The sequence below is a fragment of the Notothenia coriiceps genome, unplaced genomic scaffold, assembly GCF_000735185.1.
Source record: "Notothenia coriiceps isolate Sejong01 unplaced genomic scaffold, NC01 NC01_scaffold00023367, whole genome shotgun sequence".
NCBI classification, from domain to species: domain Eukaryota; kingdom Metazoa; phylum Chordata; class Actinopteri; order Perciformes; family Nototheniidae; genus Notothenia; species Notothenia coriiceps.
Genome location: NW_011356068.1, coordinates 4,825 through 32,711, shown reverse-complemented (window position 1 = coordinate 32,711; position 27,887 = coordinate 4,825). Strand labels below are relative to the sequence as shown.

The following is a 27,887-nucleotide window of genomic DNA, read 5'->3' as shown; positions in this document are numbered from 1 at the left end:
TTTGAAATGTTACCAGGACAAGAACACAAAGTTGGAGGTCTGTTGTGAAAAGAAAGTCAGGAATTTGCAAATTACATTCCTTCACTCAGACACATATGGGGTCAGCATTTCCTCTGTGCTTCTGGAAATAAAGTTTAATTTACCACTCTGCAGTAAAGTCAATGTGTAATTTAGATGCAATCTGGAGGAGCTGTAACACCGCTGAGGAAACACTAAACACCTATAAATAAAACAACGAGACAGGAGCAAGAGTCTTAGACTTGGACAGCACTGTGAAAAAGCTTTCTCAGATACTCGAGGATGTGTTTCCCATACAGACAATTTTGTAGAAATGTGTTAGCTGTGATGTAATTATCTCTTAACCTTTTAAATGACAATATATTTTACCTATTGTCATGTATTCACACATTGAACATTTATAAAAATAGAACACAAATAAAAAAAAAGTCTCATATCCTGTTGTCCCAATGAGAACCAAGAGATGGCATCAAAAGCTTTAATAATTAAACTGTTTCTAAATTATTTAGGGTTTAAATGTGAGGGTTTCAAAACATGTCCACATCAAGTGCCACAGTGAAGTCAATTTACATGACATCATTTAAACCTCCTGCTGTGGTTTTCCTACTCTACATGAATGTCTTAATGGCACCCACCAACCTCAGATGATGCGATGATATAATAGGAAAAACAGACCCTCATTATAGCTCACCGGTTGTTACTAAAGTCACGTTTGCTTCTTGAATCATAGAAGTTGCTGTAGATATTCCCTTAAGCAGTTTTCTATCACCTACTTTTCTGACATATTGTTTTAATATTTAGTTTCAAGAAAACAATTGGAATGTCTTAGTTTCACAAACAAATACTTTGGTTCCGGCAAAATACCTTACAGGGTTTTAGTTATGGCTCTTCAGAATTAAGGCAGGGTATAGACACACGTTAGCTCATAAAGAAAGTCAGTTTCCATTTTTTTTTTTTTTCATCAATTCCATTTGATCTACATATCCCTTGAACCCCCCAAATCAAGCCCCTCTTCCCCAGAGGCTTCTTTTTCCAATCAATCGCTTATGGGCTCAGAAATTGCATTCACAGTATTTTCCTCTCTTCTAGTTTTTCATGACGTTGAACTTTCACACATGTATTAACAGCTGAAGCTGACACATTTGCCCTTGTCCTTTGGTCTATCGGCTGCCCCTCTGTGTGCACACAGGTATCTGCTGAGCAAACAGAGACAACCTGTCAAATATGCCAGGTATCTTAGACCGGCCAGCCCCTCAAAGGGAGCCGTTATCCCTTTTTTTCAAAATGTTCATGCCACAGCTCTGAATCCTGCTTTCTCCGGCCAAACATCAGCACCCAGGTTGAGAATCTAAAAGAGGAATGCCACTGCTGACAGGTGCCAGAGGCCCTCAAAAAAAGCGGTTCCTGCTTTTCCTCATTACCAAGGTGACCATCCACTGCCTCACCACAGGGTGGTAGTGCTTTGAGCTAGTTTTCCATTGCAAAACAGTTTTGAGCATTCACACAAATTCCTATGACAATTGTCGCATTGACATGTAAAGTAGAGATGAGATCAGTGAGATTAAAGTTGTGAGCTATAAAACCAAAGCTATAAAGAGGAAAACCCTTACACATTCTTGAGGAATGTGAAATTAGGCGATTGGGTGTGTTTGTCACTGTATGAGACCCTTGAGTGATTTGATCAATTGTTATTATTCCAACTTAATATTTGCAAAATTACAAGAACTTGCACCAAACATATATGCAGTTTAAAATTACAACTACATTTTGTGTCGAACTGGAGGGATATATTTGTGAAAAGAGGCCAGGTTGAGTTTAGTAGGTCATTCACTGATCACTGATGGATATGCCAGACCGAAGAGATGAGCAGTGATTTGTAGCACTACCCAAATAAAAGCAGTTGCTAGGAAAACATCGATGTGAGCAATAAAAATGAGGCTCAAGATGGAATCAACTACATCATTCACCGGTAGAAACTAAAGCTCAGACGCCGTGTGTGTGTGTGTGTGTGTGTGTGTGTGTGTGTGTGTGTGTGTGTGTGTGTGTGTGTGTGTGTGTGTGTGTGTGTGTGTGTGTGTGTGTGTGTGTGTGTGTGTGTGTGTGTGTGTGTGTGTGTGTGTGTGTGTGTGTGTGTGTGTGTGTGTGTGTGTGTGTGTTTGGGTGTGTGTAGGTGTCTGCAGTTTTGACACAGACGGTCAACACACCCATACTGGACACATGGGGCTCATGAGAAGTGAAGGAATGTACTTCAGTCAGCAGTTACCGATGTAAAGCCCTCACAACGCCCCTAAAGAAGTGAAACTAGGAGCCATTGTAGGATAAACCGACCATTTCAATACACTATTATCATCGGCTATGAATAATTCTTTACACTCTCATGGTACATGACAGTAAATGTGGTTTCAGCCTCAATAAACGCTAGAATCACTTGGGCTCACACTTCTTTTTGGTTATATTCCCCTTCCCCTCCACACTGTATGAGCTGCTATGGATTTGTCCATGTGGACTACCATATGGGAGGCAGACTCGCTGGAACCTACACTGAACAGCACACTAGCAGCAGTAGCCAAGGAAACCTTACACTGTCAAAACAAAGTGTGGCCCACACATTTCAACTATCCGAGTGGAAGCTAATTTGAAAGCCTGCTAATTAAATGTACACACGTAAACATTCACACATAGTAAAGACAAAGACAGCCACAAACAAACCACAAGCAAGGACCACCCTGGTTACGTTTTTCGCGCTATGAGGTAATAAGTTCCTAGTCTTACATCTTCCTACCTGTCACAGTGACAACTTAATCAAGTGTGGACTGTTTGTAAGGGTCAGGGGTCACAGTTCACCCGCATCAAACTTGTTTTTTAGACCACAGCTGTTACAGCTCTGTGTCTGTTTTTAGCTTGATGTTTGACTTCAAACACCAGAGTTTCTTTCCATAACCTTTTCCATAACTTCATATTCACTGTTGTGAAAAAATACTCTCCAAAGGCCATGTAAAGACAGGGTTATTTTTGCACAAAGCAGGCCCACTAAAGCTAATACCCCACATGCAAAGAGGAAATGAAGTTTTTTCCTCCTTCACTCGTCAGCTACATCATCGCCACAGTAGCTGCCTTTAAGCAGGCATGTGGTCTGAGATTGGCAGGTCAAGGGGTGTGTGTGTGTGTGTGTGTGTGTGTGTGTGTGTGTGTGTGTGTGTGTGTGTGTGTGTGTGTGTGTGTGTGTGTGTGTGTGTGTGTGTGTGTGTGTGTGTGTGTTGACAGGGCTCAGATGGGTTTAAATAGAAATCCAGTCAAGTCTTGTGTTACGTTCTCTCTATTTCCTTCCCTCCTTTCTTCCTGTCTGTCTGGAACAGAGCTGAAAAGGATGTGTGTTTTTGTACGTGTGCATACTTTATATTGCAGCTTATGTCTGCATGTGTGTGTCTGCAACTGTGCCTTCACACACAATTTGATTGTGTCTTTTTTGCAAATGATTAATGTAAATTTACAACTTTATTACAAGAAGTAGGGTTACACAGTGTTCCCTTTCCTGGATAAAAATGATATTAGAGCATGCTTATCAAACATAGAAAATGGATTGATTGCTTGACCAACTCATATCAGACCTGAGGTGAAGCCATCGGCATTCGACAAGGAATAGAAGCAATAGAAAGAAGAAAAGTGGAACAATAGAGAGATTACCTAAAATACATGCATATAGTCTTAAACTGAAAAGCAGCAGTGCTGTCAGGTCCTCAAGGAGAGCGCATTGATGCAGTAGCCTACTGATCAGACCCAGATGTGTAAAGATCATAGCTGTGCGAAACATGACTGCATGTAAATATGAAGGATCATGTATATGACTAAATTTAGATGGTGTGAAAGGCTACAGCCTAGACAGAAAGAGCATGTGCATGTGCAGAGACTTTCAGATAAGAATTTATTTGGGAAGTGAGTTCTGCTGACTTTGCCAATCTTGCCCTTGACGCAGTAAATGAGGCATTGCTGTGTTAACTCCTCTCGCACTCAATAGAAAGAAGGGCAGGAGGCCTTTAGGGTCATGTGACATGCAATATTACACCCAGAGTGATGGTTGATGTGACAACAGCACGTTTGTATCTTTACAAACAAGATTATAGAGAAAACTATGCTCTTACATCAGACACTGAACATAACTTCTGGGTACAATCCATATTTTTCAGGACAGGACTATGTTTGCAATGGGTTATAACTAATAACAATTTGGGGAAGTGTCCTCATGTTTTCTAGATCTAAGGGTGAAACCACGAAAAATGGGAACAAATGTCTGTTTCACAACATGAACATGTTTTAGAGACCACACAGTGAAAAACCTTCACAAACATTAGAAATTAGAGGAATATTTGAAAAATGAAAATTGAATGTTTTGGTAGCATTTAAGCCAAAAACTGTTTTATATTTTTTCCACTTTGAAACAGAAGGGTTTTACTGCCATATGCTCCCAATCTGTTTTTTGTTTAAAAGGAATTGCATTGTATTTTTGTAATAGTCTTATTTGCGCTTTAGTCACTTGAAAGTTAGCAACAATTAGTATTGCTTTATCCTAGTGCATGCTGGGATAGGCTGCAGTAAACGTTCACCTAGCAGAGGAACACAACAAGGATGTTCTTCAATGACTCATGGTGTTACAAATCCTTTTTATATTGCATGACCCTTACTATTTCCTGTTTTTAATTCTCTGAAATCTGTTAATGTGTAATGCAATAATCATATACTGTAAAAACAAACATTGACGGACTCATTATTTAACTCATGCTGTTATTTCAAGTACCTGATGTATATAAATATAAGGATGCATAAAAGTGTACTAAGCCACTCTATTAAGTAATGCAGAAGCAATGGAGATTACACAATAATTGTAACCAAATGTAAAATAATTAGCTTGTTGTTAAGATCACTGTTAAGATCACTGTTAAGATCGCGGAAAAGGTAGGACCCAAATGCAGACTACAAAAAAGGTAAAAGGTCTAGCAGCAAAAGCGAGCTTTATTTAAAAGCTGATAAACAAAAACATGGCATGAATCGAAAACATAGATAGCACAAGGTAGCATAAACACACAAAACTGACCGTGACCAACATGGAGGGAGACAGGAGAGACAAACAATGAACTGACAGGGGAACACAGGAAAAGACAAGACTAAATACAGAGAGGGGTAATCACAGGACAAGAAACAGCGAGCAGGGGAGATAGAAACACGAGGGCAACAGGTGAACACAATTAGACAATCAGACACAGGAGGAAAAACACAGGAAGGAAGACAAGAGACAGGGAGAACAGAATTACAAAATAACACCCAAAACAAGACAGACTAAACTGGTTGGTGTTTATCAGATATGTTCTGCTTGTGTTTCACTTGTGTTTAATCATACACATAACTTAACTAAAGTATTTGTGTCTGTTGAAATAGATGTAGACGGTCTGCAGTCTTTCCTTGTGACAGGAAAGAAAATGGAGAAGTAAAAAAGAGAAAGTCTTCCTGCACAAACACGCACTGGACAGAGGGTCAGTGTCACACCACATTTGTTGAGGACACAAAGAGAGAGGGACCAAAGAACTGCATTTGAATTTTGATTGGACTTCACTGACTCACATCAACACCTCTAACAGGTCAGGCACATAGTCAGATATATTGTAAATGTAATAAAAAACCTCTTTAAAAACTGCTTTTAGGAATTGTATATGGTTAAATGCTTTTTATATTATTTTTTTTCAGACATTTTTCAACATACATTTAACATATGCACATTGTTATCTTACTGTAGATTGCTCTATAATGTTTGTGTTGTCCAACTTCTGTTCATTTGGTAATATACAGTAAATCCTTCACTTTATCATGACAAATTAATTAAGAAATTATCAGACTTAACTCCAAAGTCAAAATGTTGTTGGTATCTTTGTTTGTTTGAAATCATAATGAGAAACCAAAAGTTGCGTTCAATTTTTCAGGCAACACTCATGGAGACAAATACAACTTCCCCCCCGTTCCCTGGCAGTCACAGCTTCAACAACAGCACTTGTTCCCGTGACAACCTTCTGAAGACCGTGTTTTTTCCGGTTCTTTACTCCTTTCTCTTCCTGCTGGGGCTTGTGCTCAACGGCGTGGCTGTGTGGGTGTTTTTTCGCATCCCCTCAAAGTCTCACTTCATCATATACCTGAAGAATATTGTTGTTGCAGATGTCATCATGACCTTCACATTCCCTTTCAAGGTTTGTTTTAACTGGTACTCTTCATTTATGAGGCACACTTTAACTTTATTTAAGTTGTAACATATTACTTTATTATTGGCAATTTAACCAGATTAGTTTTCATCTTTCATCATTAAGTGGGTCAGCCAGACATATTCAAGTCATTGATAAATACTTCTTTACTTTGGATTGGGCATACATTCTGCAGTTATAGATGGTAATAACTTGTTGATAGAGGCTTATAAACACACATTTCAACCTTATAAGTGGTATTATTTAAGGGTCAGGTGATTTTCAGTTTCTAAAATCCTGTTAGAAAATATTAGGTATCCACAATTATAAATGAATAATCATTAATAAATAATCGATCAAGTCTTCACTTGGTCATTTTATTCAAAGGAAGTATTGTATAAATTGATTGTGCACCAGATACTCTTCAGCTAAAAAGATGAAGATAATGTCCAACGAAAGACAGATAACAAACTGAAACTACTTTTTACAACTTGGCAACCATTGTTGTGATGCATAATTGAGTTATAATACATTGTAAAATGACTAGAATAAATTGCAAAATAACAATATTATTAAATAGCAAATAGAAAAGTCCTTGATAAAGTGAGGGTTATAATGAAGTTGTTAACTGATCAACAAATATAATGCACAGTATGGCTTGTATTTAAATGCTTGGTGATCTTACTTTTTTATATTTAATGTTGTGTTCCTGCAGGTATTATCAGATTCCAACATGGCTTCCACTGGGCTGCGCATATTTGTGTGTCGGGTCTCCTCAGTGCTCTTCTACCTTACCATGTACATCAGCATCCTCTTCTTCGGCCTCATCAGCATCGATCGCTGCATAAAGACCCTCAGGCCCTTCAGGGGAACAAATGCAGCTCGATTGGTTCGTCGCAAGCTGCTTTCAGGAGCCATCTGGATCTTTCTGCTCGTTCTCTGTTTGCCCAATGTGATCCTGACATGTGAAACACCAAAGTCTCCATATTTTAAGTGTGGGGACCTGAAGACAGAGGCTGGGCTGTACTGGCACCAGGTGGTCAATCATGTCTGTCAAGTTATTTTCTGGGGCAACCTGGTGACGGTGATAATATCCTACACTTTAATCACCAAAGAGTTGTACAGGTCTTACTCCCGCAGCACTGGAGGGACAATAAGTCGAGCACCAAGTGGGGCCTCAACTCGGAAACCCCACCAGGCCAAAAGAAAAATGAGTGCTAATGTGTTCCTGGTTCTGGCAGTGTTCTTTGTGTGCTTTGTGCCTTTTCACTTCGCCCGCGTGCCGTACACTATGAGCCAGACCCAAGGGGTTCTCTTTGATTGTAAACTCAAACTCTTCTTCTTTCAGCTGAAGGAAAGTACGCTCTTCCTCTCTTCCTTAAACTCTGTTTTGGACCCTCTCATCTACTTTTTCCTCTGTAAGTCTTTCAGGACCACCTTGTTCAAGACCCTGCAACTGGCTCCTGGAACCTGCAGCAGGCTCACAGGGAGGGGCTCAGAGGACACAGTGAGCACTATCTGAGAGACTCTTCTGTCTGTACATAAAATCCACCGGACATGATAAAGACTTTTGTTTATAGTATCTGTGTGTACTGTGATGATGTCTTCTTTTCAAGTATTGGAAACAATTGTTTTGTTTCTATGATCATTAGAGAAATACAGTAGGTAAAATATATTTCGTTAAATGTCATAATCAACATGCTGATCATCACAAAATGATTATAACACTATCCCTTTCAGTTTTATCATTGTTATTAAAAGCAATGAACTTTTAAGTAATTGTGTGTGGAAAGTACACATATATTGCCAAAGTTGAAACATTTGTAAAAATACTTTAAACATTTTTGTAGTACATGTTTCTGCAGTCGTTGATTCATACATGAAAAACCAACGCTGGTATGTTTTCTTTCAGTTCTGTATTCCACATTATAACTACACGAAGTTCCTCTTCTATGTTTTCATTTTTGCTCATTTTGAAAACAATATACTATATTCCTATAATAAAAAAGTCAACCTGTAAATTAAAGTCCTTTAAATGATCTGATCTGTTAATTTTTGCATGCTGCATGAAGGTATTGCTGTTTAGTGTAAGCATTCAGTGATTCTTCAGGACAATCATACTGTATACAGTAGATAGATGTAATTCTGTACAGTTTTGCTACTAAGAACCATCCTTATCTGAGCAAGTATAAAAAGGATACAGGGGTTTCCAAATGACTGCGTTATTTGACCGTTATTGCCTCATGTTACAACCACTTGCCAAACCATTGGAGCTTAGCGGTTTTAAAGAAATGAATATAGAAATAAAAAAGGGGAAATATGGATATACTGTAGTGGCAATGTGGTTTATTGCTGTGCCTGTTGTGTGATATCATGCACATTTTCTTCCCTCTGGGAAAGTATAGTTTACATAGAAAAAATACACTTAACGAGCTGTAAGGACTTTCACATCACTTGTCACACGCACTTAAAATATGTTGTTTGTGCAGAAAAGATCAATCCTGAAATCCAATCCAATAAGTATTGGATTTCATAAACTGACCAATAAACATTTGAATTTGCTATAGTGAAGTTTATCAATCAAGTAAATATATAATATAATATGAAACGAGCAAAGCAAAAGAATAATTACAAGCTACAGCACATTGGAGTAGAGCGACTTGGGACAGATGTTCAAGCAGTGAAGCCTGATAACCCATGGCTTACCAAAATCTATTTGATTTGAATCCTCTTTGACCCATCAGCAACTCACTTCCCGACCACAGCAACTCATAGATTTGCATCTGTGTGGTGAAGTGGATGACATTGTGACATGTGTTTTGTAAAGGTGTTAATCTAGCAGGCTGTGGAGTGAAGGAGCTAACCAATACTGGTGAGTCACTTCATAGAATGTATTGTTTCACTTTTTTAGGGCAAACTTTTGATTGATGGAATATTCCATATAAGTCAAACTTTCTAACTGTTTAGAAAGCCTACATGATTTAGAAATGTAATAGCCTGGGAATAATGATCACTTTAATATGATATAGTTAACTGTATCCATTCTGAACAACTTAAGTTAGCCTTGACCAGTAAAATCTCTCAAAGTGACATTGTCTTAAGCATTAATACTGTGTGTGGACTATGGTCTAAATTATATATATATATATATATATATAATGTATATAACTTAACCACATTTGTATCTATGTTCTTAAATTTCTGTAATGATGTTTGGAAAAATGCAGCTATCCCATGCTGTCAATATACTGAAAAGGTAAATCCAGGTAAAACTCTAAATGATAAAACCTAAATCAAAACCTTTTACAAGGTAAACACATGTCTATTGTTAAAGGAGGGCTTTGCTAACCAGGCTCTAAAAGGCATTTCAGTGTTGTATACACATGTGATAAAACAACTATAAAATGTTTTTAGGTTTTTGTTTTTCACCTTTACTTAGCATGTTGAAAACAGATCCAACAACTTCTGTCAGTCAGTGTAAAGAGTGTAAGTGTCAGGTTCAGTGTCAAGGATGCATTCAAATGCACTGGTTAAGCATTCAAAATCAATTCATAGTAGCAATTGTCTTTTAAACCATAATGACAAATGCAAATCAGGTTCAACCAAACATTTAAAACAGTAGTTCTTCTAAGTCTTAAACAAATCATGAGCAGGGAGAAACATAACACAGCGCTCTGGTCTTCACCTCAGCGACACATTTGCTTTGAACCCCCTATATATCTTACTCACACCACTAAATCAATACCAATAAACCCTTCTAGCAATTGATAAAAGCTACTCATTTCACTTCCAAATGTATTCAATCAAAAGCAACATATCTGGATGTAGGTCTTGCTTACAGAACCTGTTGAGAATTTTCAGTTTTAATGTCCGATCACAGTTGTCAAAAAGTTAAAACTAATTTTGATTAAGTTTTTCTTTGATTCCAGATGGTATGATGGAGTCCAACAACACAGCAAACTTCTCCTCTGGTTGTGCATCTATCAGCCTTGTGACAGTAGATATGGCGGTCTCCTACCTTTACTTCTTCATGTTCCCTATTGCACTATTGCTGAATGGGGTAGCAGCATGGGTGTCTTTGCACCTCCGGTCCACATCCACTTTCATAGTGTATCTGAAAAACCTGGTAGCTGCTGACCTGCTGCTGACCCTGACGCTCCCGCTAATGGCAGCTAGTATGCAACCTGGAGCATCAATTCAGTTAAGGGCTTTTGCTTGCCGCTACTCTAATGTCATTTTCTACTGCTGTTTGTACACAAGTATTGCTTTAATGGGTCTTATCAGCCTTGATCGCTTCTTCAAAATTGTTAGACCATGCGGCAAGTTCCTGGGACAAAATGTGATCTTCAGTTTTGTCATGTCCACCTTGGTTTGGGTTGTGATATTTGGTGGTACAGCCGTCCCAACTATCATTCTAACAGACCAGAATCCTGTTAATACAACAGGAGATTTCTGTGATTCCCTAAAGAGTCCGGCTGGAGTGACTCTCAACACATTTGTGGTTCTATCTATGGAGAGTCTCTTTTGGCTTGTCAGCATAGTGATTGTGTTTTGCTACATCTGCATCACCCTGAAAGTCCTGCAATCGTTCAGAAACTCTGGGAGCAACAACAGCCACGGAAAGACGAAGACCAAGCTGAGAGTCTTCCTGATCCTTCTTGTGTTTTTCGTGTGTTTTGTGCCTCTTCACGTTTTGCGTGTTCCGGTAACAATGGATGAAGAAATTGATGACTGTGTTAAAATGTGGGTGACGATTATCCATAAATTGTTCCTGTGGGTCTCTGCTACTAATTCCTGCCTGGACCCTCTTCTGTACATCTGCCTGTGCAGGGAGTACAGAGAGAAGCTGGTTGAACTGATGAAAGCTCGAGGAATCTGTGTAGGGTTATATTCAGGTAAAAATGCAGATGATTCCAAATCGACAGAATAATGATTAGTCACAAATAAATTAGAGATAAATATGATGTTTTTAGTCACACATTAGGCTGTTGCAGTCTTTCAGCATTGATCGGTATGTTGTACTGCCCTCTAGTGGCCGGATAGGGATTAGCATGTGTTAAGACTAAAGGTCTATTAAGAGAGAGAAACATGGTAGAAAGAAAGCAGTAAGATACAACCTATAATAAAAGCGCTAGGCAAATGTATTCTTTCTTTTTCTAAATGTACATGTACTGAGTTCAACCATTTTAACACACACACATTATGTCAAGTCTCAGAGTTGTGCGTTCTTTTTTAAATGTAAGTAGGCTATATTTAATCTTTCTACCCACTTTTCTGTTCCCATATTCAGTTGTTATTGTTGGACCTCTATATCAATACATGTTTATTTAAAGATGTAATTTGTTTATTTTCTTGTGAAAGGGTCACTTTGATATAGTGTTACTATAAGCCAATTGTTTCAGTAAATATATATTACCAAAGCGTTACAGAATTAAAATGAACAGTGTGATTCAGATGAACTCAGTGTATTTCTTTCTGCTGCAAGAACATCAATGGCATCTTACAAAGTTCCGACCTATTTCAAGTCTTTAAATGAATGGTTACATCAAAATATTCTCTTTAAATCTTGTTAATTCAACTTTAATAGCTTCCCACAAAAGAGTTTTGCCCAATTGCCAGGAATTTCTGGTATTCTGTTTTTTGTGGTCTCAATAAATTGCTTTCTAAGTAATATAATATGTGTCAAAGTTGATTGTTGTTTTATAGTATCAAGTGCCGAGAAATGAAAGTTAAAATGTAATACCAATGCACCCACTTTGTTGGTCACCTCAGTATTCTAGAGTCCAATAATAATTGCGGTTACTTTCCCATACCACATATTTTTTATTAATTAGATTGAAATGAAATTGAAACCCAGCCTCCTATATACATCTTCTTGGAAGATATTGCATCTTCTTTGTTTAACAACAAGCTCCTGTGTCTCCTATGGGACTATTTGTGAGACATTTGGTCAAATGATGCCACTTCCTGCAGAATCAGCTCTATAATGTTTGCAGGAACAAACATCCAAGAAAACAAGTATTAAAAAACACATGAGGATAAACAAATCATCAACATCTCTCAGAGATAAAGTTGACTTGCTTTTACTGCTTACAAACAACACAATGATGGTGAGTGTGGAAACAAATGTTGCGTATTTTGCTTTCTAAATGATGCTCAGAGCTTAGGACAGGAACATTTGCTGTGCAAATGAGGATGTATACATATTAAATGCTTATAGCTTCATTTAGAAATGGTGATGCCTAAAGTACATGTGCATAACAAAGGGAGCAGGGGTGGCCTGAATCAAAACCTTCCATTCATCCAATCTCTCATTGGTGTTTCCTCTGCAGGCTGTCTGCCATATGATGTATGCTTTTGTCTAAGGACCAGGGAGTTTTCCCTGTTTTTGCATAAGTCCTGATACATTGTCAGTCTTACCACAGCTGAATCGTTGATGTTTTTTCTAGGGAAATCCTTAAGTTCCTTAACACCTACCATGTCAGTTTACAGTGTCAGGTCCATCTTGCAGCTTTTCCTTTGACTAGAGTGACTCAAGTCTTCAACTGTAAGTACTGAATATCAGAATATATGTTATTTGTATAATTTTTTCAAAATGTAGTATTAATGATAGCTGAATCTAAGACAAATATTTGTACATATCATAACATACTATGATACAAGTAGATCATAGTATTTGGACAAGTGACAAATATTATTGTTACTTCTTAACCTGATTTTAAAGTCTAAAATAACATTAAAGCCTTACTTGAGAATTTGTTTTCAGAATGTCTCTGTTATTTATACTTTTTTTTTTTATTCGATTTTTAAGTGAGTGTTAAAATATTAGGGAAAAGGTATATACTGTATAAGTTAAATACATTCAAAATTAAAAAAGTTTGTGATAAAAGGATTGGTTAAAAACAAATGTATTTACACAACCATGTACTAAACACCACCCTTTTCTTTGCTTAGCCTGCAGCTCTGACTTGGATAAGTGCCGGATAGTGGATCCTCCCTTTGACAGTAAGCAGCAGAGTGAGTGGAGAAAACAGAATAACAAGCTAACTCAGATAAATGATTTGCTGTTAAATGATTTCTCTGTGACACTAATTAAATTACAAAAATTGTCAATGGTTTAAATTATTTTTGCACTTATTCAGATGGACAGTGTGTTTAAAATGCATGATGCATAGCCTACATGAAGACAATATTAAATACCCGCTACTAAAATGTATTTTAAACTTTTCCATTCTCCTCAGGTGCAGAGATGACATGGAATCAAAAAACTCACAATGTGTCGGAGTGTGAAAGCTTTCCTAACAACCAACATGTGGTCACAGCGCTTTACTTTTTGATGTTCCCCTTAGCTTTGTTGCTGAATGGCGTGGCAGCCTGGGTGTCTCTGCACCTCAAGTCCACCTCTAACTTTGTGGTGTATCTGAAGAATCTGGTGGCTGCTGACATTATTATGACCTTAATCATGCCAATCAAAGCTGCACGAGACTTGCGGGATGTGCCGAAAACATTATACATTCTCTCATGTTATCTCAGTTCTGTTTTCTACAGTGCACTGTACGTCTGTGTCGCTTTTCTGGGTTGTATCAGTCTGGACCGTTTCTTCAAGATCATGACACCTAACAGCAAGTTGTTTAGTCAGAATCTGATCTTCAGCAAAGTGTTATCAGGCTTAATTTGGGTAACAGTTTTTGGATGCACAGCTTTACCAAATATATGTTTTAGTAAATTGGTGACCAATATGACAGAGATCAGCTCTTGTATGATACTGAAAGAACCGGTTGGACTTAAAATCCATGAAGTGATTGTGATCTTCCAGAATGCTTTCTTCTGGATTGTCAGTGTGGTCCTTGCTGTTTGCTACATCTCCATTGCAAACAAGGTAATCCAGTCTTTTCGGAACTCTGGCAGCAGCAACAACCAGGCACAGAAGAAGATCAAACTCCGTGTATTTCTAGTTGTTGTTGTGTTTTTTGTGTCATTTGGACCATACCATATTGTAAGGATCCCTTACACTTTCCAACAAGTTAACTATTCTTCTTTTACCGTCTGCAATATTTTAAGCAGTACGTTTACCAAGGAAATCAGCCTCTGGCTTGCCAGCACAAACATCTGCGTGGTCCCAATTCTCTATGTCTTTCTGTGTCGGGAGTTCAAGGAGAAACTGGTTTCTATGATAAAAAAAGTGTCCATCTCATTCAAAGCCTAAGCAGACACAGCTAAAGGCATTACACCACAAAGGTCATGAACATGCATTTTTAAGATCTAGGCTCAGAAAGGTCAAGATATTGTTTCACACATACAATGTTGCGCATTTAGTATTGACGTTGTGGTGTGAGGTTTTTTGTCTTGTCAGTGTGCCGCTCTAAATAGCTAGAAAAACATTTACAGGAAATACAATAAGGTTGGATGAGATAAACAGTATGAAACAATAGGGTTTTGTTATTATGATGTTTTTTTATGTCACAGTTTTGTATTGTGTCTGGAAGTTTAAACCATTAGGTGAATATAGTTTTAAAAGAGAGACTGTAAATGAGGATTCCATGCAAAGCAAGTTAGAAGAAAAAAAAGTTAACATTTGCATCTCAAACTGAAGACCTAAAATGTTTGTGGTGACAGTAAAAATAGGTCATGTCTTTTATAAGTTTATTCAGATGTGCAATGTGTCCGTTGGCCGGCTTGCTTGGCAGCATGTTAATAAGCGCAACATGAAAGGTTATTGCAAATAATACATTTGTTTTATAGCTGCAAAAAAAACAAAGGTAAAGTGAATAATAAAGCATGCTGTAAATCTTAAGAGTTGTTGTAATCATTCCTTAATACACATTATACTGAGGTGCGATTCTGCTCAGTACTATAACCAACACTTTTCCCATTAAATACAATTATTTCAGTTGAGCTAACTTTTTCAATCACTGAACAGACCCTACAGGGTTTGCTGAGTTTTAAATTCTGCAACAGAAGCCAGGCCGCAGGGAAATGTGGTAATATGGAAATTCTTTCTTGACAGTGTGATTTTTACTAAAAGATGATGTGACCTGATCCTTTTGATTATGTATTACAGCAAGTAAATTGTGAGTTCACTTGAGGAACTACAGTTAAAGAAAAATGCGTGTGACTTCTCAGCAAATGCTATCCCCTCTGACATCATTTCTGGCAGAGATCTGAGCATAATCTCACAGGAAATCATGTTGTGTTCTCAAAATGCACTATTTTTATCAAGACAGCACTAAGGGAATCGTAGAAAGCAGAAATATGCTATCTCAAAAACAGGCTTACAGATGTCTGAAAATGTGGTCTTAGTAGTAAATGAAATAAAAACTATACAATTACACAAGTACATAAAAAAAAAAAACCTATTTGTAAATGTGTTGCCCCTTCTGCCTTGGTATAGCATTTATTGTAAATGAGTTTAAGGAAACCATGCAACCACAATTTTATGAGAAGTCAGCAGTGCAATGTTCACGTCTATTGTTTTGCTTATGTCTCTGTGGTTAGGCACAGTGTCACAATAAGAGAAGAGATATAAAGGTTTGTTAAATAAGCTGCAGGATAGAGGAGGGGCAGTGTGGTGCAGGAGGTCTCTAGATGTGTGTCGAGAAATGAGTCCATGGCTTTGGTGTTTGCCTGTCAATAGCCAGCCTGACGCAAGCTAGCGGAGGCAGGGGGACTGGCACGGAGCAGAACAAGCCTCTCAGCAGACAATTGGAACAGGAAGCAAGGAAGGAAAGGGGCTTTTACCCGGAGGAAGACTGGCAAACTCCTTGGGATTGTGACAAGACAGCCACACAGTAACTCCAGAGACCACCCATTGTAAGAGCATCAAACACACACACACACACACACACACACACACACACACACGCTTAAAGACAGCGAGAGAGAAATACTGAGGAAGCAGAGCAGCTTAAACTTCTTTAGGTCAGAAGTACTATTTCTTGATAGATTAAATATTTTGAATTTCATTCAGCAATTTGGGGCTTTCTTTTGTTACATTTCCTTCCTGTAGGTAAAAAGAGGAAAGGGCAATAGGATATTTCACTTGTTCCTTTTTTTAAGCACTGCAGTTTTTCATTGCTTCATTGACACAGTAAGAAGGTAAGACTCAATTATTGACTTTACAAGTTCCTCTCCTAGATAGATTACCAGTCTTAACTGGGAAAAGGATATATATAATTGTTGTAACAGAGCTTATTAAAATTAGCATTTACACTTACATGTTTAGAGTATATCTTGGTTGCCATAGTATTTAGTGTAATTCTAAACTGTTAAGGGTTTCACAAATGTACAGTCAGTCGGAAAACAATGCAGAATGAACAAATGCAAAGGTCTGATGCCTAAATCACTGTATATTTGGTGTATCTGCACTCTTACTGTTAATTTTAGTTTGCATTATTACTAGTAGGAACTGACAGAACTATTAGCTACTTGGTAACCCCTATTCTAAATATTTTTGTTTTAATACAGCGGTGACCCTGGGTTTAGTTTATATCTGAAAAAAAAGTATTTGTTTGTTCCTGAAAGGGTCAGATTGAACTTTACTTCGTGAATTAAGATAAAAATAACTACATTTTCAGAGTTACGCCCTAAAAGATATAAAAGAAAGAGAAACATTTATCAAAAAGGTAATTCAGCTAGTTCTTTCTAGGACAAGCTCAAAGAGGAAATGGCATTTTTGTATTTACTGAAAAAAAAAACATTACACTGTTCCTCTTTAAAATTCTTATGGGACTCAATTGACTATTTTAAGATGTGACAATCTTACTTTCGTTTTATCTTCTCTCCTCTGCTCTCAGAAGGTGTAGCGAAGATCTGAAGATGAACAACACCCTGTCAAACACTTCTATGAAGTGTGATCGGGATACCAGTGTGACAGCTGTGGTGTTCCCCTGTCTCTACAGCATCTTATTTATAGTTGCCCTGATACTGAATTCCCTGGCTGCATGGATCTTCTTCAGCATCCCCAGCTCCTCAACATTTGTGGTCTTTCTAAAAAATGTGGTAAGACTCAAAAGGCTTTTGCTTAATGTAGTTTGTCTACGCCGTTCAAAAAAAAAAAAAAAAACATAAACCTCCTTCATTACCAGGTCGTGGCTGACTTGCTGATGACCCTGACCATCCCTCTGAGAGTCTTAAGTGATGCTGGTGTGGGTTCCTTATATCTACGCGCATTCCACTGCCGATACTCTGCAGTTCTCTTCTACATCACCATGTACATCAGCATCCTCTTGCTAGGCCTCATCAGCCTGGACCGCTACCTGAAGATAGTCAGGCCATTTGGGAAGTGTGTCCTGCAGCGGGTTCGTGTTGGTCAGCTGCTGAGTGCAGCTGTGTGGGTGGTCATGCTAGCGTTAGCATTACCCAACGTTATTCTAAGTGACAAGCTTCCACGCGACCCTGGAGGCAGACTGAAGTGCACCTCTATGAAGAACAACGCTGGTATGCTCTGGCATGCAGGATTCAACTACTTCTGTCAGGTAGCTATAAAGTAGAGGAATACTACTAAAAAAAATTAAAGTATGATTTTTGTATAGATGTCAAGATGTTAATTGCGATTTAGAGGAATAGGTATCTAGATGTTCTTATTGGACAGAGTCAAGCTAGCTGTTTTTAACCGTTGTGCTAACCCAGGGGTCGGCAACCCGCGGCTCTCGAGCCACCTTGAGCTTTAGACACACAAATAAGAAGGAAATAAAATAAAAATATTTGTAGGACTATTTATATTTTGTAGCACGGTTGAAAATGTTTCGTATCTTGTATTTTGAGGTGATACTGTGACCATAGACTGTGACACATACCATTTTTTTAAAAACGGTTTTAATTAGGTCAACTAAAATATGCGTCACATCCTGTACGGTCCCGCACCAGCGCCTTTTCTTGCATACCAATAACCTGACCCCTGGCTCGATGAGCGAACTATTGATAAATCAAAGAAAATAAAAGTATCGGAGGGACACAGAGGGTTTCATTCTGGTGATTAGAGTTATATGCTTTCACAGCAAACGATGCTGGTTTACCGGGAGGCCTATATTTGATATATTGAGAGAAGTTGTCCAAGGTGCTGCAGCCTTTACGTATTGGAGGAAAAACACGGAAGAGGAAGACAGCTGACAATCTTCGGCCATAATTCAATCAGTTAACTCTTTTTAGGGTGTTTTATTTATTTCAAAGTGGGCCCATTTTAATTATATTCATTTTCTTCAAATGTGCAGAGGACTCCCCAAGTGCTGTGTTGATGTATTAGTAGGCCTGTGTATTTTCTCCAGACAAAAAAAAATGTGGTAAAGGGGGCAAAATTGCTCTTTTGATCAAAAAGGTTGCAGACCCCTGTGTGGTTTAAGCTAGAAGCAGCTTCATAATTTGCAGCACTGACATGATATACATTTTTTTCTCATCTAACTTCCACCAATGTTGCAAATAAGCCTTTTTTCACAAATGTCGAACTATAACTTTAACAAATCAGCTGTTATATAATAACATTTTAATTTAGTGCACATTTACTACATAATTGGTATGCTGATATTTCAACGGACCTTTGATATACAGCTCATCAAAATTAGTCGTGAGAAAAGCTGTGAGAAGTACTTTTGCGGCGCTTAATGTTTTGTCTATGTTTGCTTCCAGGTGGTTTTTTGGGGCACGCTGGCATTGATGGTGGTTTGCTACACGTTCATCAGCAAGAAGGTTTATGAGTCATACAAAGCCTCAAAGTGCAGATCTCAAGCAGCCAGTCGCAGAATCAAGGCAAAGGTGTATGTGGTGGTGGGGGTTTTCTTCATCTGCTTTGCCCCCTTTCACTTTGCCCGTGTCCCCTACACTCTCACCCAAACGGGCAGCATGGCGAGTCATTGCAAGGCACAGAATGCTCTCTACATTGCAAAGGAAACAACCCTGTGGCTGTCGGCCACCAATGTGTGTTTAGACCCGCTTATCTATGTATTCCTGTGTAAAGTGTTTCGGAGAAGACTGACAGCCGCACTCTGCCGTAGGTCGTTCAACAAAGGTGCCATGGAGTCACCAACGGCAACATCAACTCAAATGGAGATGTCACAAATGGCCCCAAGTAACAGACTGTCATATAATGGGGTCCCACAGTAACAGGCTGGACAATGTACAATGGGAAATTAATAATGATGAGATCACTGTGTGAATTGCTTTTCAACATGTAAATAGCATTTTATCTTGATGAAAACAGTTGTCAAACATTTTTTAAATGAATGCAAGGTGATCACAATCTGTTGAATATTCAATGCTTTGTAACAGGAAAGGGTAAACGAGGTCTGACGGGTGAAATGTTCCCACCAACAAGGCTATTTTTGATACAGTACTAACCGAGCACTTCTTCCTCGGTTTGCTAAGTCATACGAAACATTTCCTTAATTGTGTTCACTGTAATTTTCTACTTCCTTCTGTACCCTTATCTCATGTAAACTGCACTTTCCCTTCTCTGACATTTTGGCGAAAGGCTAATCATCTTGACAGCACATATTCTCCAATGACACACACAATGTAAACAGTGACCAAATGATAACAAAATAAGGACTGCAATAGACACTGCTTACAGCTATAACTTCTGTGCAATATGAATAATAATAATAACATAATAAAATTAATATTTTTGTTTAAAGAAAAATTGCATGGGGTGTTTATACTAACGGGGTTGAAGATTAGGTTTTTAAAACCTGGTGAATTTACAGTTCTAATTCAATCTAGGACAAAGGACTAGGAAAGTGATCACTTCATACACAGCAAACTACGGTGGCTGCGCAACAAAGGCAGCAAATAACATAAAATGATAAAACCATCTAACTTAGTTCCTCTACCCAAGGGGCGCTGACACAGATATTCATAGTTTACAACACTCTGACGCTAGTATATAAATTACCATCACATCAACAATTAAAGGAATGCTTATTGATTTTTGTTTAGATGTGGTTTATTTGTGGTAGCTTACCCTGAGATAATTATGATTACTTGTCTTTTTTATTTCCCATGGGTGCTGATCAAAATATGAGGCACTTTTTATTAGTGTGCACAACCAAAACTACTAACCGATATTAATCTGTAAAAACTCTGCAGTCAGGCACTGTACCATTTAATGTTGCACTGAGCAAGAGGAGCAAAGAGTAAATAGAACTGGAATAAATTGATTTTTTCTAGCAATGCAACACCCTAAAGATGGGTTTCAGGACATTCACAGACTGGTCTGCAGGATTAATGAAACCTTGCACCTGATTTACAATTGTGTCTGCATGTGGGTCTGATCAATGTATTAATGAAATATGATCCTCCTCCATTCCCACCGTCTGTCGGTTTTGACAGAAGCTGATATTTAGGCAGGAAATGTATGAGCTACAAAGCGGAAGGAGCTACAGTATACTGCAGCCAGGAAAAAGACTTTGTCACCCTCAGATGAAATCCTCTGACAGATGACCCTGCAGTAGTGAATTATGAGAATCTCTAAATGAAATTCATGGAAATTAAATAAACCCTGCAGATAATGTTGCCTGGAGCAGAGGCACACGTTGGAGACAGAAGAGAACCAGATGGAGGTATGTCGTTGTGGGGGCTTGCAGTTTCTTAATGCAACAATGTGTAACAGCTTGCTGTCAGAGCAACAGCTGCCAAGTCTTCATGTCAGTGGTGCCAATCATCAGAAGCTTATAAACTGGTTCTTGTCAAGAATTCCATGATAAATGGTTTATATTCAACTTACAGTATCAAAGCTTAGATTTAGGATTTAGGTCAAAAAATTAATTTTGACACATTGTTCAATCGTTCAAATTCCAACTGAGTAAAATGAAATAAATGTACAAGCTTACCTCACTGTTCCAAAACAAACACTAAAGTAAAAATTAGAGAAGTACTTTTTAAAAGATGATGGCCAATGGGTACACAAATGTAAATTTAACCCCACTTTAAAACAGAGCTAGAACTCAACAACATGCAAAAACAAAGGTGACCTTAACTTTGAAATGTGTAAAGGCAAAGAAGAGAGATAAGCCTTTCTGAGTTCTTCCTTCAAATGTGCAATAATCCATTTTGGCCACTTAAGGACAAAATTATTTCCCAAAAACTGCCAGACACAGCCTCAAAACTGCATTGCCCAAACAGTGCAACAAAGAAGGGGAAAGGCTACCTACTTGTCTGTTGGTTGTTGGTAGCAGGGCCGTTTCTTCCTAGGCGGACTATGCAGATGCAAAGAGCCCCTGCGGCCACTAGGGGGCCCCCAAGCTGAAAGTTCAGGTTCAGCCTCAATATATTTTGGGAGAATTAAAATTAGCCGTCTTTATTTGTAGACAGCCAAGCCCCTTCCTGTGTTCGGTGAAACATTATATGCTTAAAAATCATCATAATCATCATCTAGCTTTAAAATATGGTAGTGAAATAGGCTAAAGGTTAGTGTAAGTCTAAGGTCATTAGCCTACAATTTGATGTCTGCCTCTAATAAAGTCCTGTTTCTTTATGTCTCAAAAGAATAGTTAAAAAAAGTTTGTTTCAAGATTAAACATAAAACAAATAAACTAACACTATTAGCCTTTTAATGTAACACTTTTCTCAAAATTAGGAGATAATGTGCATTTTATGCTTTCTCAATGTATCTTTAAACTGTTATTTATGTGGATACAGTCCTATTGCGTATTCCTATGTGTACAGTAATGCATTTAAACCCTTTTATGTGATTGGCATATACTAACCGTACGCATAAGGTCATCACTGCTGCTGACGCTTTAAACAGTTTGTGTTGACATCCAAACAAGTCTCTCCCTGCGCGCTCCCGCGAGGTGCTTGTGCTTCTCGGCAGGCACGCGCGTGTGGTTAGCTCTACAAGCTACAAGCGGCTTCAAAGCTAATGCCACGTGACATTCGTGCCAGGTCATGTGATCGATTTACATCCTCCTTGCTGCCGTCAACTTTTCCCTCAGCAAATCCCAAACAAACGAACATGGCGGATTATGAGGAGCGGCAGAGCCTGCTGGGAGATGAGGCCGAGGGCAGACAGGCGGCCGGGGGACCGGGCAGACCCCTGTCGGCCATCTGCGACCCCGGACACCTCCTGCACCGAGTGTTGGTCCTGGTATTCATGTGCTTCTTGGGATTTGGTGAGCATTCAAAAGCCCCACTTCCCTAAACACCCGTAATTGTTACTTTGTAACTGAGTATAATGAGCAACATTCAGGAAAAATAAAGCTTTGTTTTGTTGCTCATGTGACGTTCATTAAATGCGGTGCCATTGTGTGTACAGTAAGTTAATTTAGTTAATTCGTTCCAGGAAGCTACTTCTGTTATGATAACCCAGCTGCACTTCAAACTCAAGTCATCCAGGTAATTCACCCTCAGAGTTGTACACCATGTTATACCCTTAATGGAACATGTATGAACATTAATCCTACTCCTGAATGCTGACATTAGATTGTTTTATTCGTCCACACACCTGTATTTACACCTAGACTTTAATGTTTAAATAAAACAGTTGATATGAGGACAATAATCTGATTTAACTTTCCGGACTGTGCTAGGATCTGGATCTGAACACTGCAAAGTTCATGCAGCTGTATGCCTGGTACTCCTGGCCCAATGTGGTTCTCTGCTTCTTCGGGGGGTTCCTGCTCGATAGGGTTTTTGGCATCAGGTACAAAGACTGACACCTTATATCATTGTACTATTTATAAGTCCAGTATGTCACCAAAAGTGAAAGTGAAAGAGTTGCGTAGCCTTTTTGTTTTTAAATTATTTATTTTTTCTGCTTTTTTTCAGGCTGGGAACCATCATCTTTTCCCTATTTGTCTGTGTTGGACAGGTAAGTTTACTTTGCTATCTAAATGTAATAGTTATTCTATGAAATACAGAATATATGTTCCTAAAATGATGTGGTTTTTTAAAATGATATATCTAAATATGAATCAACAGATATTGATTTCTTATGTTGTTTTTTAACTTTTCAACTTTGCAGGTAATATTTGCTACTGGAGCTTTGGTGAATCGCTTCTGGCTCATGGAAGCTGGACGTTTTATATTTGGGTGGGCAAATTATTTTTGCAACATCTTTATCTACCAGTGTCCAGTTCTCTGTATCCTTATGCATGAGGGCGACTTTTCCGCAGCCAGATATCAACATATACGATATTACAGCCCTTCAACACTGAAAACAAATATTAGGATCAGCTTGGTCATGTACTATCATTCGGCTTACATGCTCCACCTCTCTGTTTTATTTTATGGGCAGTATTGGAGGAGAGTCCCTGGCTGTGGCCCAGAACACCTATGCAGTGAACTGGTTCAAAGGAAAGGAGCTGAATCTAGTATTTGGCCTTCAGCTCAGCATGGCACGCGTGGTAAGGGAACACAACGTGATAATTGTTTTCAAATAACATATAAATATTTGTTTTGACTGTAGCCAAGGTCACTAAACCCACTTTATAGAAATCCATGTTTTTGATAGTAAATGTACGTCTATAGTCCATTCATGTTCCTCTCTACTCGTCTTAAGGGCAGCACAGTAAACATGAACATCATGGGCTGGGTGTACAGCAGAGTCGTCGCCCTCGTTGGCGCTCCTGGACACACCGCACTAGGCGTTTCACTCATGATCGGTAACTATCATGAATTTCCACATTTTTCCAGGCGTACATTTCTCATTCAAGATCAAGGCTTGAAATTGGCAGGTGTTAAACATGAAGAGTCCTGTTACGAGCGCTTTATCTCTGTCTCTGCTAAAGATACCAGATCCTCTCTCTGTAACTAATGATCTCAGATAACACACAGAGCAGAGACAGAGAGAAGTGGTTTCGAGAACTAAAAGTGCTGCTGGCTGGCTGTTACAGATGAGTCACATGAGTTAGAAGAAGTGTCACTTTTTATCATTACTTAAAGTGCTTTTACTATTGCACATCTTGCAGTTGTGTTTCATTTTATAATCTGTCTCCACTGCCACTGATAATTTGAGATTAATTCACATGGACAAAAGAATCAATCAGCCTAACCCCAAAACTTAAATTCCTTGATAATCTAATAGCCAACATAAAACATGAACTTACATTGCTTTAATTTCTCTTGTCACTCCTCCATATGAACTCATGTCTGTAATTGTATTTGTCGATGTTCAGCTGGTGTGACCTGCCTGTTTTCACTCACCTGTGCCTTGGTGTTGGGATTCCTTGACAAAAGAGCAGAGAAGATCCTCAACAAGGAACAAGGCAAAACAGGTAATCTATTCCAAGATTGTGTTTTTTTTATCTTTTGTTTTTCCTCTTTGGCCTCCTCTGTCAATATTTCCTAGTAAAGTCAGTGTTGACAACGAAATAGTGTTTTGTTTTTGCTGTTATCTACTTAAAATTGACGTTCTGGCCAAGTTCATTGGCTTCAGCACTTTCTCTGCTGTGATGTGGCTTTCTTCGTAAAAACTGTTCAATGAATGTGTGTTATTTTTCCTCTTGGAACTAACTGTATATTTTATCAGACAAGCCTTTCCAACTGTTGCATGTGTGTTAATCTTGCATATTAGGCGAAGTGATCAAGTTGACTGACGTGAAGGACTTCCCATTAACCCTGTGGCTCATCTTCCTCATTTGCGTTTGCTACTATGTCGCCATTTTCCCCTTTATTGGACTGGGACAGTGAGTATTTCATCAGTTTCTTTTACACACACAATTGAGAGATACTATAATAACTCCTAACTCTGAAAACGTGGGCATTGTACGCTAAAATTATGGAGCAGTAGTTCTTTAATGTAATGCTTGAAGAAAAATCTTTAACATTCCTTGTCCTTTGTTAAATACAAATGTAAATCACCTCAATATGGTAGGCCTACTGTGTTTAAGTGGCATGGCATGAATTCAATGGAGAAACCCTATGAAATCAGGACAGTGCCTGATCACAGCTTCAACACTGCAAACTCACAATGCTGTGTTGTCATCGAACCACAAATGGATGGAGCGGGAGTCAGAAATGGAAAGAGGTTTGACAAATGGGTTTGCGGTGAAAAAAAACAAATTGAGGATATTGCAATCTACATGTCCTTCTTTGAAAGGCACTCTCAAATCACTTAGCAACTGACATGGTTTTTCTATCGAGTGTTTGTGCTTACAAAGCAAATACTTGTTATGCAAATGGAGCAGAAAACAATGAATAGAAGACGGAGACCTACCTGCTGCAAAAGTAAACTCCATTTCTCCTCCTTTTGTCGTCACATCAATATAAAGGTCGAGCAGCTCTCCGTACTGTGAGCCCAACATCTTGTCTTTTTATTTACAGGGTGTTCTTCATTGAAAAATTCAACTTCTCACCAGCTGAAGCCAGAGCCGTCAACAGGTAACTCGGATCAGGTGTAATAGCCCTTTTCAAACAATCCACTATAGTCTGCTGATTCTGATTTTATTTTGCATTTAATTCCTGGCGTGTATTTTGTTTGATCTAACGGACAGCTGGACAATTTACATTTCCATCTGACGAATGTTCAGCTCCCTGAAACTGGGAATGAAGAATACTTAAAAAATGTCATATTACAAAAAAGGCACCACACACACAAATACTGACTTTAGCACATATTTTCTGAACTAAAATTTCTGTGGCTAACTTGGATTTGCCTTGGTTCTAGTCATAACAAATGAATATCCTTCTCTATTTTTCCCAGTATTGTGTACATCATCTCAGCCCCTGCATCTCCAGTTCTAGGCTTCATGGTGGATAGGGTAGGCAAGAACGTGATTTGGGTAATGGTTGCCGTGATCGCCACACTCGCCGCTCACATGATGCTGGCCTTTACCTTCTGGAACCCATGGATCGCCATGGTAAGGCCCCTTGAAAAAATGTTTTATCTGTACCCCAACAACATTGGATCTTTTACATTAAGAAAGAGTGGTCGGGTTAGTTGTATGAAGGAATGACACTGTCGGTAATCGTACATTTGCTGCGCCTGTTAGATTAAGAGGTGTAAGTCACAGTGGGTGTGGATACAAGTTCTTAAACTTAAAGTTGTTGACATGTGTTCCTACTTAAAGTTGCAAACTCTTGATTGATTTTTCTTTGTGGAGAAAAATTATGTGTTTTTAATGGTGAGGTGAACTTGCAGCCTGAGGTGGTAAAAATAATAGTTGACGTATAAATAAATTAAGATAAGATAGTATTTTTATTTAATTTTAACACTATTTTCTTAAGAACTGAATCAACAGATATTTCTATTGCACTACTTCTATATTTCAAGAACTGGTTGTAAAGTGAATATTGTCATATACCATGTTATTATACAATATACAAGCTCTTTTAGGCGGTATATTATACCCAGGTTCTCTGTGGAGAGCCCTGTATTATTAAAAGTAATCACAGCTGTGTGTCCTCTATTTCCCAGTCCCTTCTGGGTCTCTCCTACTCCTTACTGGCCTGTGCACTGTGGCCCATGGTGGCCTTTGTGGTACCAGAGCATCAGCTGGGGACAGCCTATGGCTTGTATGTAACTGCAATGGCTATATTATGACCAATCACATACATTTTCACAGTTGAAACAAACCAATATGACTGATAATTGTTGTTATTTTAATTCAAACTGATGTTGATCTTCTGCCTTCGTCCCTCAGCATGCAGTCCATCCAGAACCTGGGACTGGCTCTCGTTGCCATGGCAGCAGGAGCTATCCTAGACAACCGAGGATACCTGTTTTTAGAAGTGTTTTTCTGCGTCTGCATCTGCGGTCAGTTCTTTTCTGTTTGTGTGTGGACTCCTTTTAGACACTTTTGAGTGACATTGTCAGTGACTTCCCACATTTCCCCCCTTATTTCCTGCAGTTTCACTGATGGCAGTGGTGACGCTGTACTTTGTGGATTATCTTAAAGGTAAAAGAACACTGGAGCTTTGAAATCACTGCTTTACTTCTCCTCTCTGCTCTCTCCCTCTCCGTACTGTCTCAGTTTTCTCCACCAAATATACCGTTGATATTCCATTTATCCTATGACATCTCCTCAATTCACCCTGTTACTCGTCAGCACACCCCTCTCCCCACTCACCTCTTAATTTAACCGTCTCCCTCTCTTGATCCAGGAGGACATTTGAACATGTCAGCCACAGGCAGAGCCAGACTTCAGAAAGAAGCCACTTCAGATGCAGAGTGAGTAGTTTTGACCCTTCACACTTCTGTACTGCTTCTGCTGTCTTACCTTCAATTAGACAAGCATCTCAGAAAAGTAAATACTAATCAAGTTACTTATTTAATCAAGGAGCAGAGGCATATTTGGGTACATATGCAATAGAGTGGTGCAGGGATGACGTGTTTACCCGGAAGTAAGCTGCGCATGGGTTCCCTTGACAAAAAAGCAATGGGATTTCTCCATAGGATTTGGGAAAATAGCTCGAAATAAGGTCTGTAGAAAACAAACCTGTTTGATAAATGCATGTTTTGTTCAGCCGTATAATATCCACATGTCTACCATACTTTTATAATTTTCTAATCAAAAATCTAATCGCCAGAAGCAAAATGCTAACGTTGTGTTAAAACGAGCTACAGCCGAGTACAGCAGGGTTGCACTACTTCAACATTATGCCAACTTAAAGAGCAACTTCCAGGTTAAAGACACCTGTGAATAAATGTGTAGGAAAATAATGAATACACTAGATTTTCAAAAAAATATACAGAAATATACACTACAGTGAAATCTGGCG

At 38.6% G+C, this 27,887-nt stretch overlaps 3 protein-coding genes across 7 annotated transcripts; all 3 read left to right on the top strand.

The window, feature by feature from the left end:
• Positions 1 to 5,534: 5,534 nt before the first annotated feature.
• p2ry12 (purinergic receptor P2Y12) lies at positions 5,535 to 8,456 on the top strand. Its single transcript, XM_010781577.1, has 3 exons — positions 5,535 to 5,648; positions 5,988 to 6,248; positions 6,955 to 8,456. Exons 2-3 carry the CDS (start codon positions 5,997 to 5,999, stop codon positions 7,759 to 7,761), a joined length of 1,059 nt encoding a protein of 352 aa, XP_010779879.1. The 5' UTR covers positions 5,535 to 5,648; positions 5,988 to 5,996; the 3' UTR covers positions 7,762 to 8,456.
• Positions 8,457 to 15,822: 7,366 nt separating this feature from the next.
• On the top strand, positions 15,823 to 20,088 carry p2ry13 (purinergic receptor P2Y13). Of its 5 annotated transcripts, XM_010781574.1 has the most exons (5): positions 15,823 to 16,049; positions 16,246 to 16,334; positions 17,033 to 17,237; positions 17,324 to 17,713; positions 18,861 to 20,087. In XM_010781574.1, the coding sequence occupies exons 3-5, from the start codon at positions 17,055 to 17,057 to the stop codon at positions 19,332 to 19,334; spliced, it is 1,047 nt and encodes a 348-aa protein (XP_010779876.1). In that variant the 5' UTR covers positions 15,823 to 16,049; positions 16,246 to 16,334; positions 17,033 to 17,054; the 3' UTR covers positions 19,335 to 20,087. The 5 variants fall into 5 exon arrangements, with proteins under 5 accessions (XP_010779876.1, XP_010779878.1, XP_010779875.1 ...); XM_010781576.1 differs by lacking the exon at positions 16,246 to 16,334 and having other exon boundaries at positions 17,036 to 17,237; positions 18,861 to 20,088; XM_010781573.1 differs by lacking the exon at positions 16,246 to 16,334.
• Positions 20,089 to 22,060: 1,972 nt separating this feature from the next.
• Positions 22,061 to 27,360, top strand: mfsd1 (major facilitator superfamily domain containing 1). The gene is made up of 15 exons (XM_010781571.1): positions 22,061 to 22,339; positions 22,510 to 22,562; positions 22,757 to 22,869; positions 22,995 to 23,037; positions 23,191 to 23,258; positions 23,464 to 23,572; positions 23,728 to 23,830; positions 24,344 to 24,442; positions 24,742 to 24,853; positions 25,491 to 25,547; positions 25,870 to 26,026; positions 26,584 to 26,681; positions 26,810 to 26,922; positions 27,017 to 27,064; positions 27,270 to 27,360. The coding sequence occupies exons 1-15, from the start codon at positions 22,090 to 22,092 to the stop codon at positions 27,338 to 27,340; spliced, it is 1,494 nt and encodes a 497-aa protein (XP_010779873.1). The 5' UTR covers positions 22,061 to 22,089; the 3' UTR covers positions 27,341 to 27,360.
• Positions 27,361 to 27,887: the final 527 nt, after the last annotated feature.

Bases quoted from the DNA above. Each gene is read 5' to 3' on its own strand.
- p2ry13 (XM_010781576.1), top strand. From the start codon at position 17,055: ATGAACAACACCCTGTCAAACACTTCTATGAAGTGTGATCGGGATACC. The intron at 17,238-17,323 runs GTAAGACTCAAA...CTTCATTACCAG, and splicing joins TGGTCTTTCTAAAAAATGTG to GTCGTGGCTGACTTGCTGAT. The intron at 17,714-18,860 runs GTAGCTATAAAG...GTTTGCTTCCAG, and splicing joins GATTCAACTACTTCTGTCAG to GTGGTTTTTTGGGGCACGCT.
- p2ry12 (XM_010781577.1), top strand. From the start codon at position 5,997: ATGGAGACAAATACAACTTCCCCCCCGTTCCCTGGCAGTCACAGCTTC. The intron at 6,249-6,954 runs GTTTGTTTTAAC...GTGTTCCTGCAG, and splicing joins CCTTCACATTCCCTTTCAAG to GTATTATCAGATTCCAACAT.
- mfsd1 (XM_010781571.1), top strand. From the start codon at position 22,090: ATGCCACGTGACATTCGTGCCAGGTCATGTGATCGATTTACATCCTCC. The intron at 23,573-23,727 runs GTAAGGGAACAC...ACTCGTCTTAAG, and splicing joins AGCTCAGCATGGCACGCGTG to GGCAGCACAGTAAACATGAA. The intron at 24,443-24,741 runs GTAATCTATTCC...CTTGCATATTAG, and splicing joins CAAGGAACAAGGCAAAACAG to GCGAAGTGATCAAGTTGACT.